The 15,363-nt window shown below is 37.4% G+C and overlaps 1 protein-coding gene across 3 annotated transcripts; it reads right to left on the reverse strand.

Moving 5' to 3' along the window:
• Positions 1 to 1,157: 1,157 nt before the first annotated feature.
• LOC107847847 (methionine aminopeptidase 1B, chloroplastic) lies at positions 1,158 to 15,363 on the reverse strand. Of its 3 annotated transcripts, XM_016692392.2 has the most exons (10): positions 15,061 to 15,363; positions 13,664 to 13,745; positions 12,568 to 12,805; positions 10,885 to 11,046; positions 10,765 to 10,806; positions 10,584 to 10,655; positions 10,030 to 10,109; positions 4,624 to 4,721; positions 3,207 to 3,254; positions 1,158 to 1,597 (listed from the first exon to the last, which is right to left on the reverse strand). In XM_016692392.2, exons 1-10 carry the CDS (start codon positions 15,179 to 15,181, stop codon positions 1,452 to 1,454), a joined length of 1,089 nt encoding a protein of 362 aa, XP_016547878.2. In that variant the 5' UTR covers positions 15,182 to 15,363; the 3' UTR covers positions 1,158 to 1,451. The 3 variants fall into 3 exon arrangements, with proteins under 3 accessions (XP_016547878.2, XP_016547877.2, XP_047255346.1); XM_016692391.2 differs by lacking the exons at positions 10,030 to 10,109; positions 10,584 to 10,655; positions 10,765 to 10,806; ... (2 more) ...; positions 13,664 to 13,745; positions 15,061 to 15,363 and adding an exon at positions 8,256 to 9,344; XM_047399390.1 differs by lacking the exons at positions 1,158 to 1,597; positions 3,207 to 3,254; positions 4,624 to 4,721; ... (5 more) ...; positions 13,664 to 13,745; positions 15,061 to 15,363 and adding exons at positions 7,427 to 7,942; positions 8,256 to 9,344.

Here is a 15,363-nt window from a genome sequence, read left to right on the forward strand (position 1 = left end):
GGAGTTGTAGATTCTTTTTTATAAGGCTTTTGAGTAATGTCGATTTACGTGTGTGTGATCATCTCATCTAAATGTTTTATTTATTAGAGAGAAAACACTTTATTTATTTAATTATGTCTTCAACACACCTCTCGTACAAACTTGAGTTTTTATATTGAGCCAAACATGAGATTTTTTTTCTTTTTAATACTATGATTTATGTCTTATTTCGACATGAAGTTTAAGAAAGAAAGAATTTTTTTGAACTTGTGGTGTTAAGCATATCACGACATTTCAAAAGCTATGAAAGAATGCCATAAATCTTCTTGCAACGGACTATAATAAGCAACCAGTCTCACATAAATTGGAACAGATGGAGTACTACTCCTCATAGATCCTTGGTGTTGTACAACAACATATCCCGTATACACTCACAAGTGAGGTCCGAGAAGGATAGAGTATTGTACCAGATTTTACCCCTACCTACCTCGTGGAGGTAGAGAGGTTGTTTACAAAAGATCCTCGACTAAAGTGCAACGAATCAATGTAGATCCTTGGTGTTGTACAACAACAACATATCCCGTATACTCTCACAAGTGAGGTCCGAGAACGATAAAATATTGTACACAAACCTTACCCCTACCTCGTGGAGGTAGAGAGATTGTTTACAAAAGATCCTCGATTGAAGCGCAACAAATCAAAGTAGATCCTTGGTGCTGTACAACAACATATCCTGTATATTCTCACAAGTGAAGTCTGAGAAGGATAGAGTAGTACACAGACTTCACACCTACCTCGCGGAGGTAGAGATATTGTTTACAAAAGATCCTCGACTGAAGTGCAACGAATCAAAGTAGATCCTTGGTGTTGTACAACAACAACATATCCCGTATACTCTCACAAGTAAGGTCCGAGAACGATAAAATATTGTACACAAACCTTACCCCTACCTCATGGAGGTAGAGAGAGTGTTTACGAAAGATCCTCCACTGAAGTGCAACAAATCAAAGTAGATCCTTGGTGCTGTACAACAACAAACATATCCCGTATATTTTCACAAGTGAGGTCCGTTGAGGATAGAGTATTGTACACAGACTTCACCCCTACCTCGCGGAAGTAGAGATTGCTTACAAAAGATCCTCGACACAAGTGCAACACATCAAAATAGATCCATGGTGTTGTACAACAACAACATATCCCGTATACTCTCACAAGTGAGGTCCGATAAGGATAAAATATTGTACACAAACTTTACCCCTACCTTGCGGGTAGATTGTTTACAAAAGATCCTCGACTGAAGTGCAACAAATCAAAGTAGATCCTCAGTGTTATAAAGAACAATATTTCCTAACATTTCATGTATTGATCTCTACATAAATGTCTATATTTCCTATTATGGAGCAACAATCACAAGAATTATGATATGAACACCACTAACTAGAACCATACTGTAATTAATAGTGTAAGTAGAATTAATATGTTGTCAAAATTTCTGCACCAGTTTTTGTAATCAAAATAGTATGTTCAAACTGAGCAGCAGGGCTACCATCAGCAGTCAGAGTTGTCCAGTTATCTTCCCATGTTACACATTCTGTGCTTCCCAATGTGAGTATTGGTTCTGTAATAAATACAAAACAAAAGTGATGCAAATTTATACTACTCAATTTGCTCAAACTGATAATAAAGAGACTACTGATAAAGGTATAGAAAGTTAGTCTAAAAAAAGGAAGTATTGTAACCAATCAAGTTCAGCTTTCACAACTGATTTGTCTATTTTTCGGAAAAATGGATGCGAAAAACGCTAGGTGATTTATTCATATCAGCCTCGGTGGACAGAGTTATCAGTAGTTAACGATGAACGCTATACCCTACAGAATAGTCGAGGTGTGCAGAAGCTAAGGAGAAGGGAATTCATTCGCTCGTTATTTAGTACGAATCAATAATCCACTCGATAAAAACTAGCTCTTGGACAAGCTAGCCCAGATAGATTGTAAGTTATACAGAGAGTTAATCTAGAAAGGAAGTATATAACCAATAAAGTTCAGCTTTCACAACTGATTTGTCTATTTTCCTGAAAAGTAAACTTACGACTCGCAGAAATCAGAAAAATAGATACATAAAAACACTAGGTGATTTAGTCATATCAGCCTAAGCCTTTGTGGACAGAGTTATCAGGTACATGTACTGACAGGGGGCAACAGGTGCTTGATAGAATAGTCGAGGTATGCAGAAGCTAGCTCGCGCACCCCGTTATCCAAAGAGAAGTGGAAATAATAGGTTTAGGTGATTTCTTTCTATCTGCCTAAGCGTTGGTAGGCAGAGTTATCAAGTACCTGTACTGGTGATAATGGGGGTAGACAGTTATCCGATAGAATAGTTGAGGTGTGCAGAAACTACCCCCACACCCCGTTATCCAATGAGAATTGGAAAAATACATTTAGGTGATTCTTTTCCTATCTGCATAAGCCTTGGTGGGCAAAGTTATCAAGTACCTGTATTGTATTGATGCTGATGGCCAACGGGGGTAGATAGGTGACCAATAGTCGAGGTGTGCCGAAATTGGCCTGACAACTCATTATCCAAATAGATTTAGGTAATAATTTCTTCCTATCTGCCTAAGTGTTGGTGGACATAGTTATGAAGTACGTGTACTGATGCTGATGGGCGAAGACGGGTACCGATAGTTGCATAAAGGAAGTTGCTCAATCATTCTCTTTTGGATAATTTTCGAGTCACTTTCAAGTCTCAAGCACCACCAACATGGTGACCTAGTAACCCAAGGCAAATGTTGAAGAACTATTACTTGAGTGTATCAAGATCAAATTATTCCACAAATTTAGCTTTGAGGAACTATCGTTCTGCGTCGTCAAGGTCATCAACATGATCACGTAGGCACGTCTAAATGTACTACAACTTCCTAAAACTGTCAAAAGTAGTTCAACAAATGTCGACATTCGTACCAAACCATAAGGTAGAAAAAAGTGTTTAAACTACACATATAGCTAATCAATAAAAGCTATGCGTAAATAGTAAATAGAAAAATGTCCAATATTAATAGTAGTTCAGCACTATGGTAATTTTATACTTTCATTAGTGTCAACAAATTGCAGTTTATGTTTTCGAGAAGATATAGCAGTTCCATTTTCCAATTTTTTCACAGATAGATGTGGTTTTGATCACTCTCTTGAATCAAATTCATGATATAAACATTATACTAATGCACTTACCAATAGTAAATGTTTGCCCTTCAACCATGAAGCCGGACTTGTCATTACCTGCCGAAAAGGATTACATACTTAGGGATAGCAACTTCAAAACAGGACTATAAGGGTGATCTTAAAAGTAGAATGAAACGATCTTTTCACCGTGAAGGTGATATTCAATAAAAAGGGAAAATGTCAGAGAGGTAAGTGGCTATTAATTTTGGAGTCTATGCATTTTATTTTAGATGCAAATAAGTAACGGAGGAGATTCAGTTAACCATGGAATATCGTATTAGTAACTAAGACGTTCTTGGAAATAGAATAAAGCAACTAGTGGCTTCTGTATGTTGAACATATGTATGTTTCTTTAAGAACATAACCAATTTTTGAACATGTCTTGATAACAAACAACTATACCCAGTTGCTTTCTGATATCATTTCAAATAAACTATAATCTATCTTGTTATTTTGTATATTGTTTTTTTTTAATCAGGTAAATTATTCAGTGATAATAAAAAATTATTTTCTATATTGTTAACATTAGAGGGTGATATCTTTGGATCAGTATAAGCACGGATCATGCAATGACCACTCAATTTGTGCCAGAAAACTGATGGATCTTTCCAAATTTGAATCAGACGAAACTTCGTCCAACTTTTTTTAATCTAGTTATAGCTTGATGTTGCAGATAATCCAGATTTTGCTAAGAATGTGCAGATGTCCCGGTGAGGAGGTGCGAGAGGTAGGCCGTGATGGGCGTAAGGAGAGGGGCCCAAGAATTCTTGGAGAGAGATGACTAGGCATGATATGGTGCATCTTCAGCTTACGGAGGGCACAACACTTGCCAGGAGGTTGCGGAGGTTGAGTATCACCATGTTAGTAGGTTGCCGAGCGTTTTTCTTTTTCGTCCAAGAGTATTAGTTCCATTTTTATGTTTGCTTATTCTTGTATCTATAGTACTACCTGTTTATTTCTTCCATTTCATCTATCTTATTGTCCTGTTGCTGTTACTGCCTGTTACTTCCTTTGCATCTCTTCTTGAGCCGAGGGTCTATCGATCGGCTCTCTACCTTACAGGGTAGGGGTAACTCGGGTAAGGTCCAGACTCCACCTGTTGGAATTATACCGGGTACGTTGTTGTTGTTGCAAGTAAAAAATTCCAATGATCAGCATAGCTACCAACTTAATTGATGAATGGCCATGTTATTCATTAGCGTTTTGTATAAGATATTTATGCATTTACATAGCCAAACCTATTGTTTCTGGGAAAGTAGACACAATCAACTCCTCCAAAAGTAAACCTATCTAATATCAGCTTTATGTCAGATTAAGCATGGCCATCACAATTCTAGAAAGCTCTTCCACAACTTTCGGAGATTTTACTAAATGAACAGAAGTGCTGTAGTAAATGTCAAAGCCGATCAAAATGACAGTGACTTACGGTGATGAAATATAAGTGGTTCGGAGTGAAATACTGTCCCAATGCCATGTCCAACAAAACGATCAACAACACCATAACCAAATTTTTCAGCATGTTCACTGAAACCAAAGTCCACGAAAGAGCGTCAACAAAAAATAAGGTACATAATGCAAGAAATGGCATTAATTGTTTGCAGCAATATTTAAGAATGTCAAGTTCCTTGCAGATTTTACTAACAATGCAGAGAGAATTGGAGAGTAGGAAACTGGAGAGAATTATTTCATATCATCCTTTTCTATATTGATTCCAAAGCATCTTCACTCCTTATATAGAAGCTTCCACTAACCTTCTAGATAGTCACATGCCTTGCATGTGCAGATTCTAACTAACTCTTAGCTATTCATAACTAACTAACAACTCATTAATACACTTTTCTAATCCTGAAAATACCATCGGCATTTTATCACTCCCTCTCAAGCTGTAGAGTGGTATGCATCTAACACTCCCAGCTTGGTAAGCAGTAATTGATGTTGTTCTGTTCCCAAGCCTTTAGTTAGGATATCTGCAAGCTGCATTCCAGTGTGTACATAAGTAGGTTTGATCATCCCTGTTTTCACCTTTTCTCTTATAAAGTGGCAATCAATTTCTATGTGCTTTGTCCTCTCATGGTAAATTGGATTTTCAGCTATTTGTATAGCAGCTTTACTGTCACAGTACACTGTTATAGGCCTCTCCACTTCTATTCCAAGATCTTGTAGCAAGCCAGTTAGCCATATGAGCTCTGCAACTACTGCTGCCATGCTCCTGTACCCTGATTCAGCTGAACTTCTGTTGATTGTCTGTTGTTTCTTAGACTTCCAAGACACCAAAGACTCTCCCAGCTTTATAGCATATCCAGTGACGGATCTTCTTGTGTTTGGGCAAGCAGCCCAATTTGCATCACAGTAAGCTTTCACCTTTGAGATATTACCTCTTGTGAACATGAACCCTAAGCCAGGTGACTTCTTTAGATATCTAACCATCCTCAAAGCAGCCTCCCAGTGCGACAATTTAGGATGTTGCATAAACTGGCTTAAGACCTGTACTCCAAAACATATATCAGGTCTTGTAGTAGTTAAATACAACAATTTTCCAACAAGTTGTTGATATCTTGTTACATCCTCTAGCTCAGGATCATCAGTAACTCCAAGTTGTTGATCATATTCTGTAGAAGTTAACTTGGTGCTGACCTCTAAAGGAGTGCTTACTGTCTTAGCACCACTAAGCCCAGTATCAGATATCAACTTCAAAGTATATTTTCTTTGACTTAACAAAATTCCTTCTTTGGACCTCAATATTTCAATTTACCTCAAATTTCCCAAATCCTTCATTTTAAAATGCTGTTGTAGGGTTTCTTTGGCTCCTTGAATCATGGCCTCATCATTTCCAGTGATCAAGAGATCATGTACATAAACCAAAATGATCACCATAGCTGCATCTTTCTTCAAAATAAAGAGTGAATGATCATGAGCATTTTGGCTATATCCAGCACTCAACAATGCCTCGGTGAGTTTGATGTTCCATTGTCTGGAAGCTTACTTAAGTCCATAAAGAGACTTAAGTAGCTTGCACACCTTATTCTCCCCCTGAACAGCAAAACCAAGAGGCAGGGACATGTAAACCTCTTCATAAAGGTCACCTTGCAAGAAAGCATTATTGACATCCATTTGTAACATTTTCCAGCCTTGAGAAGCTGCTATACTGATCACAGTTCTCACAGTGACCATCTTAGCCACCGGAGAGAAAGTATCATGATAATTTAATCTCTCCTTCTGGTTGTAACCCTTGGCTACCAACCTTGCTTTATATCTTTCTACTTCACCTGATGCCTTGTATTTGATCTTATAGACCCAATTAGAACCAATAGGCTTCTTGCCCAATAGAAGATCCACCATTTCCCAAGTGTGATTATCTTCCAGAGAGCTTGTATTTCCTGATTCATAGCATGTATCCATTTGTCATCTCTTGAAGCTTCTTGATAAGATTGTGGTTCAAGTGTAGCTGAAAAAGCACTGAGATAGGACTGATATGATGGGGAAAAATGATCATATGATACATGATTTGTGATAGAGTAAAGACTGGACTTGGAAGGAACCACATAGTCTTTGATCCAGATAGGAGGTTTAACAGTTCTCCCAGATGGAGCTGGTGTTGAATCATTGCAGAACTCAGAGCTTGTAGGAATGACATCTACAGGAGCAACATGGTATCCAATGATGATGGACCAGAACTCGGTGAGGAAGAATCAACTTCAAATAAATCTTCTGTTAGAGGATCAGGACCAAGTGGACACAAAACAGGTGCAGCTTCTTCTTTATATGCATCCTTAAAAGGGAAGATGTGTTCTCTGAACACTACATCTCTACTCACAAAGAATTTTTTGTGCTCCCAATCAAACAATCTATATCCCTTCTGTGTATCAGAATAACCAACCAAAACTGCAGTGTTTGCTCTAGACTCAAACTTTGTTTCTTTGGGCAAGACAGTGGCAAAACATAAACAACCAAATACCCTGAGATGATCTAGGATTGGCAGTTTCCCATGTAACAACTCAAATGGAGATTTATTGTTTAATATGACACTGGGAACTCTGTTTATCAAATAAACAACAGTTTTAATGCATTCACCCCAAAATCTAGCTGGTACCTTAGATTGGATCTTCAATGCTCTACCCATTTCAAGTATATGTCTATGCTTCCTTTCCACCACCCCATTTTGTTGGGGTGTGTAAGGACAACTACTTTGATGAATGATGCCATTTTCACTTAAAAGTTTTGCAAACTGGTTATTGAAAAACTCAAGACCCATTGTCAGATCTTAACACCTTTATTGTAGTATTAAACTGGTTACACATCATAGAAATGAAATCTTTCATCACCACCACAACTTCTACTTTAGACTGTAACAAACAAACCCAAGTATATCTACTAAAATCATCAACTATGGTGACAAAATAATGTTTTCTGTCATGAGTAGGATGTTTGTGAGGACCCCATACATCTAGGTGAAAAAGTTCTAAAACTCTACTAGATTTGGTCATGCTAACTGGAAATTTTAACCTGCACAGTTTTGCCAAAGGGCATACCATGCAATCTTCTTGAACATCATCCTCCACTTTATTCTCCAATGATGGAATATGTTTCATAGTCTTCAGTGAAGTATGTCCTAAGCGAAGATGCCATAACCTTGAATCCTCCTTGTTCTTCAACACTATCCCAGCTACAACTAAAAATTTATTCTTCAAGTTATAGAGGCCACTAGACTCCTTACCAATCCCAATCACCTTCCCATTGAAGAGTTCCTGCAATACACACAAGTAAGGGTAGAAAGAACAACAATTGAGTGTCTTTGTCAACTTAGACACAGAAGTAGGTTGAATTTGAAATCTGGCACGTGGAGAACATCCTTCAGGGTAATGTTTCCTAAAATCTTTGCAGATCCTGTTCCCTCTATATGTATTTTGGCTCCTGCTGGTACCTCCACCTTATTACAATTTGAGTCCTTTACTGCTTTATGATTAGTTAATGCCTTTCTACAATGTGTGATGTGATGTGAAGCACCGGAGTCAATGATCCATTCATACTCTATAATACTTGGTTGTAATGAAGTCATACCTGCCATGTTGGACTTACATTCTGCTGCTGACTCCTTATCCAACATGTCCAGAATCTTCCCATAGTGTTCCTCTGAGAAATGCCTTCCTTGAAGTTGTTGGTTTGAGCTGCTTCCCATTTCAAACGCTGAAGTATGTGCATAAGACTTTTGACCTCCAGCATGTCCATCTTTTGGTGAATTTTGCCGATAGAATCTATTGGATCCATTTCCTTGGTCATTTCGATTGTGAGCATATGTTCCAGCATTGTTTCCTTGTTCATTCGAAATCTTTTCACCCTTTTTACTCTTAAAATCTGGAGGATAACCTTTTAAACGATAGCAGTTTATGGACAAGTGCCCTTTGCAACCACAGTGGATACACTTCTCGTCTTGATCACTTCCTTGATATCCTTGATAGCGTTGATTCTTCTGTAAACCATAGTGTTGATTCTTCTGGAAACCTTGATTCCTTCCAGCAAACAAGGTTAAAGCCTCCTTCCCAGAATCTGTCATTCCCAATTTCCTTTGGTTTTCTTCTTGATTTACTACTGCATATGCCTGATTCACACTAGGTACAGGTGTTTTAAGCAAGATAGCACTTCTCACTTGAGCAAAACTTTCATTCAATCCAACAAGGAATTGCAGTAAACGTAACTGCACCATGTGTTCGATAAAAGGCTTTGTTTCTTCACATTCACACCCCGGTGATGGTACCGTAACATCTAATTCAGCCCACAAGTCTCTCAATTTAGAATAATAGGTAGTTACTGAATCTGTACCTTGTGTAAGTGAGCCTATCTCCTTCCATAAATGAAAAATTCTGGTCAAGTTTGATTCATCAAACCTTTCCTTGAAATCATTCCAAATTTTTCGTGAATTTGAACCATACATGATGCTCGTCACCAACTCAGGAGCTACTGTTGCACTGATCCATGATAAAATCACAGCATCACACCTCTCCCATTGTGCCTCTCGATTTCCTTTGTAAGAGCTTTTTACACAAGTTCCGTCCACAAACCCTAGTTTATTCTTTACCAAAAGAGCTAATCTCATGGAGCGACTCCATAATCCATAGTTTTCAGGTCCTGTAAGTTTTATTGGAATCAAAGCAGCACCTGGAACATCAAAATTCCCCAAATGCAGGGGATCGTTGTTGTCTATTTGTGTTGGCTCTGCAACACCTGTATTTTGTGTTTCTGCCATTATCACAGCACTGAGATTTCTTCAATGGCCTTCCTATCAGCTTCCTTTACGCAGCTTTGGACCTAAACCTGGCTTTGATACCATGTCAAGTTCCTTGCAGATTTTAATAACAATGCAGAGAGAATTGGAGAGTAGGAAACTGGAGAGAGAATTATTTCATATCATCCTTTTCTATATTGATTACAAAGCATCTTCACTCCTTATTTAGAAGCTTCCACTAACCTTCTAGATAGTCACATGCCTTGCATGTGCAGATTCTAACTAACTCTTAGCTATTCATAACTAACTAACAACTCATTAATACACTTTTCTAATCCTGCTAATACCATCAGCATTTTATCAAAGAATACCACAGTAAATTGTTTAACGTGACAGATGAAGAAGCGACTTTAGCTAGTGTATAACCAAGGGTGTCTCACTAACACTCCACACTACTAACATTTTGTAGCCGTAACTAAGAAATTCTCTCATTTGTTTGACAGAAACAGTTTAACACATATAGGAACTTCTCAATGGATAGACTATTGAAGTTTAAAAATATCCAAATCTCCAAATAATAATCACGAATTCACGATAATGTCATAAAATTACCTGATCCTCTTTCCTATCTTCCTAAAAAGAGCGCCATCTTTGCAAACCGCAATTCCATAGTGCAAGCACTCCTCAGTCACCTGCCGCCACAGTAGGATAATTACAGACATAATCAATTTCACGAGCATCGAATGATGAAAGAGACATTAGTTCTATTGCTAATAGTGATTGGGGTCTTAAATCTTTAAAGGTACTCCTTCCGTTTGTTCGTCTGGTTTTGACTTGGCACGAAGTTTAAGTAAAGAAGACTTTTGAATCTTGTGGTCTTAAACTAAAGACATGTAGATGTACCAAAATGCCATTAAATCTTGAGATCTTAAACATGTCACATGGAAAGTTCGAATTAAAGAGTTGCCAAAAAAGGAAAGAGGCATTCATTTTGAAACGGACTAAACAGGAAAGTAAGACAAACAAATTGAAACGGAGGGAGTATTAGCATGGCTGAGCTCAATTTCAAATAGTAGTGATCTGCTTAAACTTTTCAGAACCAAACTTTGTTAAACAAAATAACCAGAAAGTTTCATCATTCCTTTTGTAATTGAAGAAATCTATACCTTTACAAGTCGCTTTATGGATTCACTCACGTCGCCACAGAAGAAGGTCTTTGACGTATCTCCATGATATCCCTGAGAAAGGAACAAAGCAATGATCCTTACAACTTACAAGGTTCATCCAACAGTAAAAAAGATAGCATATGTAGTCTATTCCAATACAAAAGGGGCATCGACAACTTACATTCAGGTAAACTGTCACGTCAATGTTTATTATGTCTCCATCCTGCACAGTATATTAATGTTTGTCCTGAATACACATAGAAAAAGTTTAAGCAAGAGATTGACGTGAAAAGGAAAAGACCTGCAGCTGCCGTGAGTCAGGTATTCCATGACACATACACTCATTGACAGATGTGCATACGCTCTTTGGAAAACCCCCATAGCCTAAGGGAGATGGATAAGCGCCAGCATCGATTATCATTTGGTGCACAGCTTTGTCAATTTCATTTGTTGTTACTGAAGGCTGATAGATTCAAGAAAAGCATGTAATTACATGTTGTAAGGGTTTCAAATGAATTAATAAACTCGACAAAAAATAAGATATAATTCTTGTGAATGGAGATCTAACATTGATAGCATATCTTCATTTTGCTCGAATACATCCCGGTTTTGAAGAAAACATTTTATGAGAACCCACGGAACACAGATTTCAATTAAACATCAGAAAGGATCTAAATACAAGGATTCTACTCCTGCGTAACCAACTCTTTTTTGTTTCTGTTGTTCCTTCAAGTCCTAAAAGAAAGTTACATAGACATACAATACCTGTAAATTAGGTACAACCCGGAGGCACTTGTACTTAGCTGAAAGGATGTTGTGAGTTTCCTAAAATAGCACCTATGTCGAGCCCATTCATTACCAGCTTCTTTAGCTAGATAAGAGAGTAGAGTCTACCCATTATGTGCTACATACAAGTCAAGTTCCCTCTTGTAATCTCAAGAGTTATCTAAGGAATAGAAACTAGATTAGTTGTATTATAACTGAGCATTCCAAAACTACAAATTGCAATCTCCCAGGTGTTTTTTTTCCTTTTTTTTTTTTTGGATAAGCATGGTGTCCAAGCCAACTTGCGTGCACCTCGACTAATTCCAGGGGTACCTTCCACCTCCCACTAGCATCAGGTAGTAGGTAACTTTGTCCACCAAGGCCAGAACAAATGGGAAGATATCATCTAGTGTTTTTCTCTACTGATTATTTTGGAAAAAAAAAAACTATCATCCGGAGTACAGCAACTGAAATGCCCTTCTGGCGATTAACTACTAGAACTTTTTTTTTTTGTACAACCGTGGTGCGAGGCCTTTTCTTGTTCGTGGTGTTTTGGTGATGTTTGTGATTTTAGATAGATAGTTTATAGGTGGGTATCTTGTTTTCTGTTATTCTATGTCCATGTCCAGACCACACTTTGTGGGAATACACTGGGTATGTTGTTGTTGTTGTTGTATGTTGGTGTGTTATTCCATCTTTTGTTTTGTATTTTTCGTCACTTTATACATTTTTGTCCTAAGCCGGGGGTCTATCGGAGACAAACTCTCCACTTCATCTGAGGTAAGTGGTATGGCAGCGTAGCGTACACTCCCCAGACCCCACTTTGTGAGAATTCACTGGGTGGTTGTTGTTGTTGTTGTTGTCGTGGTGTCCATGCCAGCTTACGCGCACCTTGACTAATTCCATGGAATACCTATCACCTCCCACCAGTAATAGGTACCATGTAACTTTATCCACCAAGCCATTAACTACTTGAATTAAGCATGATTCGCAAGGAAACTTAGCGTTTCTTTCCGTACAGGTTAGCTACACAAAATTACAATAAGTGAAGTGGAACGGGAAAAGTAATGAGGTGCTAGCAAAATAAACTTTTGAGTTGAAATATCCAAAGTGCATTTTGGGTGAATTATCCTATTGCACAGCTGGACATGTGCTAGACAAGCATAGTTGAAAACAAACTTATTAACAATCAAATAAGATGGATTTCAAACAGTCTCACCCTAACCAAAGTTCCTGCATAGTCAACCACCCGTGCAGCCAACTCACATGCAGACCTCATGCGAGTTATGCCTTCAGCATCGTGGATCTGATATTCACTTGAAATTTCTGGTAACTCTCTTGAACCTACATATGGAGGCTTTGGTATGTCATCAGGCACAGGAAGCCGTTGTGATACTCTTCCACGCCTTAAAGGTGGCCTTCTCGTTGCAGTGTTAGAACCACGAAGCTCACGTTCCCTATACATCACTAAATCATGTTCTTATTTCCGTCTTTTTTCTTCTTTAGTCATGGAGGCACCAGTAAACAGTCAAACTCCCGGAAAACAATAAGCCAGAGAAAAATGAAAAACGGAAAGGAGATTTTTATCTGTGAATAGACCATGACTTGAGACAGTAATCAATTTAGTGAACCTTAACAAAACAGAAGAATATATACTTTAGTAATTTTCGGAGAAATTTGCACTAATTCTAACAGTAAAAAGTGCACACAAGAAAAAGAAAAATTCTTTATACCTTTTACAAAAAACATTTTCCAGTGCTCCATCTTCTATATCCACAAGCAATGCATTTTCTTTCCCACAAGGTTCAATATTAGGCGGAGCCAAGAATTTTAGTTTATGGGTTCTGAACTATAATTATTTTTGCTTACCGGTTCCTGAATAAATTATTGTACCTATTATATGATTTTTTAATCATAAATACAGGGTTTGAGCCAAAGCTCTAGATTCTGACGAACTTGTAGCCCAGCACTGTCTCCACCACTGGACTTCAATATGGTAGAGAATGAAATTTTTCCAAGATATTTATAGTCAAACCTCTCTATAACAGCGTCATTTTTTTGGATATACAACAAAACGTTGTTATATAGAACATATAATATATATGAAAAATTGGTAGTTGCTACCGTGAATATTGTTACTTAAGGATGTATGTTATAAAGAGGTCTGATTGTAGTAGCGAAATATGCTACATTCAGCAGCAAACATCTTAAAGGTCAATAACGAATTTTTACCACTTTTTGAAGAATATGCAATCTCAATTGTTGATAAGACGGTGGAAATCAACACACTGAAACCAAAAATAAGCACAACGTACCTTTTAATCCGCAAGGCCTCCTCCAAACCCGATAATCTTTTCGCATGAATTACAAGCTTCTTAGTAAACTTTGCATTTTTACCTACAAATGAACCAAACTCAATAAAGAAATTTAAACCAAAATCCACCCAGAATAATAAACAAATAAGTTTTTTAACAATCAAAGTTCCAGAATCTGAATATCCAAAATTACCAAGCTGCTTAGCAATGTAAAACTTACAAGCTTCATAATAAAGTTTGCATTTTTACCTACAAACGAACCAAACACGATACTAAAATAATTCACACCAAATTACAGACAATACAAACAAATAAGTTTTTTAAGCATCAAACTTCCATAATCTGAATATTCAAAAACACCAAGGTGGTTGCTACGACAACAACATACCTAGTGTAGTCCCACAAGTTATCTGGGGAGGATAGAGTATACGCAGACCTTACCCCTATCTTAAAGGTAGAGAGACTGCTTCCGACAGACCCTTGTTTCGAGGAAAAACAATCCAAAACAGTTTCAGACAAGAAGTAAAAGAAGTACGAGAAACAACAGATAATAACAAAAACAATAACAGCAACATCAGATATTAACAAAAAAGAACATAACTACAACAACAACACGATAATTGAGGTACAAAGAACAACAAATAGTAACAAAAATCGACAAACAGGAAACTAGAAGGGCTATACTACGACTACTACTATGAACGGACAGCAACCTACTAACCTCATATCCTAACCCGTGTCCTCCACACTCTCCTGTCTAACGTCCTGTCCTTACTAAGCTAAAGTTGCGTCATGTTTTGCCTGTTCACCTCTTCCCAATACTTATTCGGTCTACCTCTATCTCTCTTGAACCCATCCATATCCAACCTCTCACCCCTGCGTAGTTGACCATCTATGCATCTCCTCTTCACATGCCCTAACAATCTTATCCTTACTTCCCACATTCAATCCTCCACCAAAGCCACTCCTACCTCGTCCAGAATATCCTCATTTCTAATTTTATCTTAGTACCAAGCTGCTTAGTAAACATAAACTACAAGCTGCTTAGTAAAGTTTGCATTTTTACCTACAAATGAACCAAACTCAATAAAATAATTCAAACCACAATCCATCCAATACAAACAAATAATTGATTTCTTCTTTTTAGCATAAAAGTTGCATAGTATGAATACCCAAGTTACAAGAATTTAAAAAACTACAAATAAAATTAATCATAGATTAAAAATCTTGAAATAAAAAATCAAGAATTGCATAAGGGGTTGTAGCATGTCACATGTAAAGTTCAAATTAAAGAGTTAGCTAAAAAAGAAAGGAAAAGGTCATTTTATTTTTTTTAACGAACTAAAAAGGAAAGTCAAACAATTTAAAACGAAGACAGTGACATAGAATTCACTTACCAGTAGGAAGATGAAAAGGGTAATTTCCTTTAAGTTGAGAATATGAAGATAAAGATTTAGTTTGAGGATTAATGGAAGAAGAAAGCTGTAGCAGAGAAGATGTTGCATGTGAATGTGCCATTTCTACTACTGTTATGTTGTTACACACACATAAGTGTGCAACTGTGTTTTATTTTCTTGGAGGGGATAATGTTGATTTTTTTTGGATTAAATGGGTCATGGGCCGGGTAATACTTGGATTTTTACTGGGTTGGGTCCTTTTCTATCAATAGTTTTTGGGCCTCTATTGTGGATAACAGGCCC

The sequence above is a fragment of the Capsicum annuum genome, chromosome 11, assembly GCF_002878395.1.
Source record: "Capsicum annuum cultivar UCD-10X-F1 chromosome 11, UCD10Xv1.1, whole genome shotgun sequence".
In the NCBI taxonomy this organism is placed as follows: domain Eukaryota; kingdom Viridiplantae; phylum Streptophyta; class Magnoliopsida; order Solanales; family Solanaceae; genus Capsicum; species Capsicum annuum.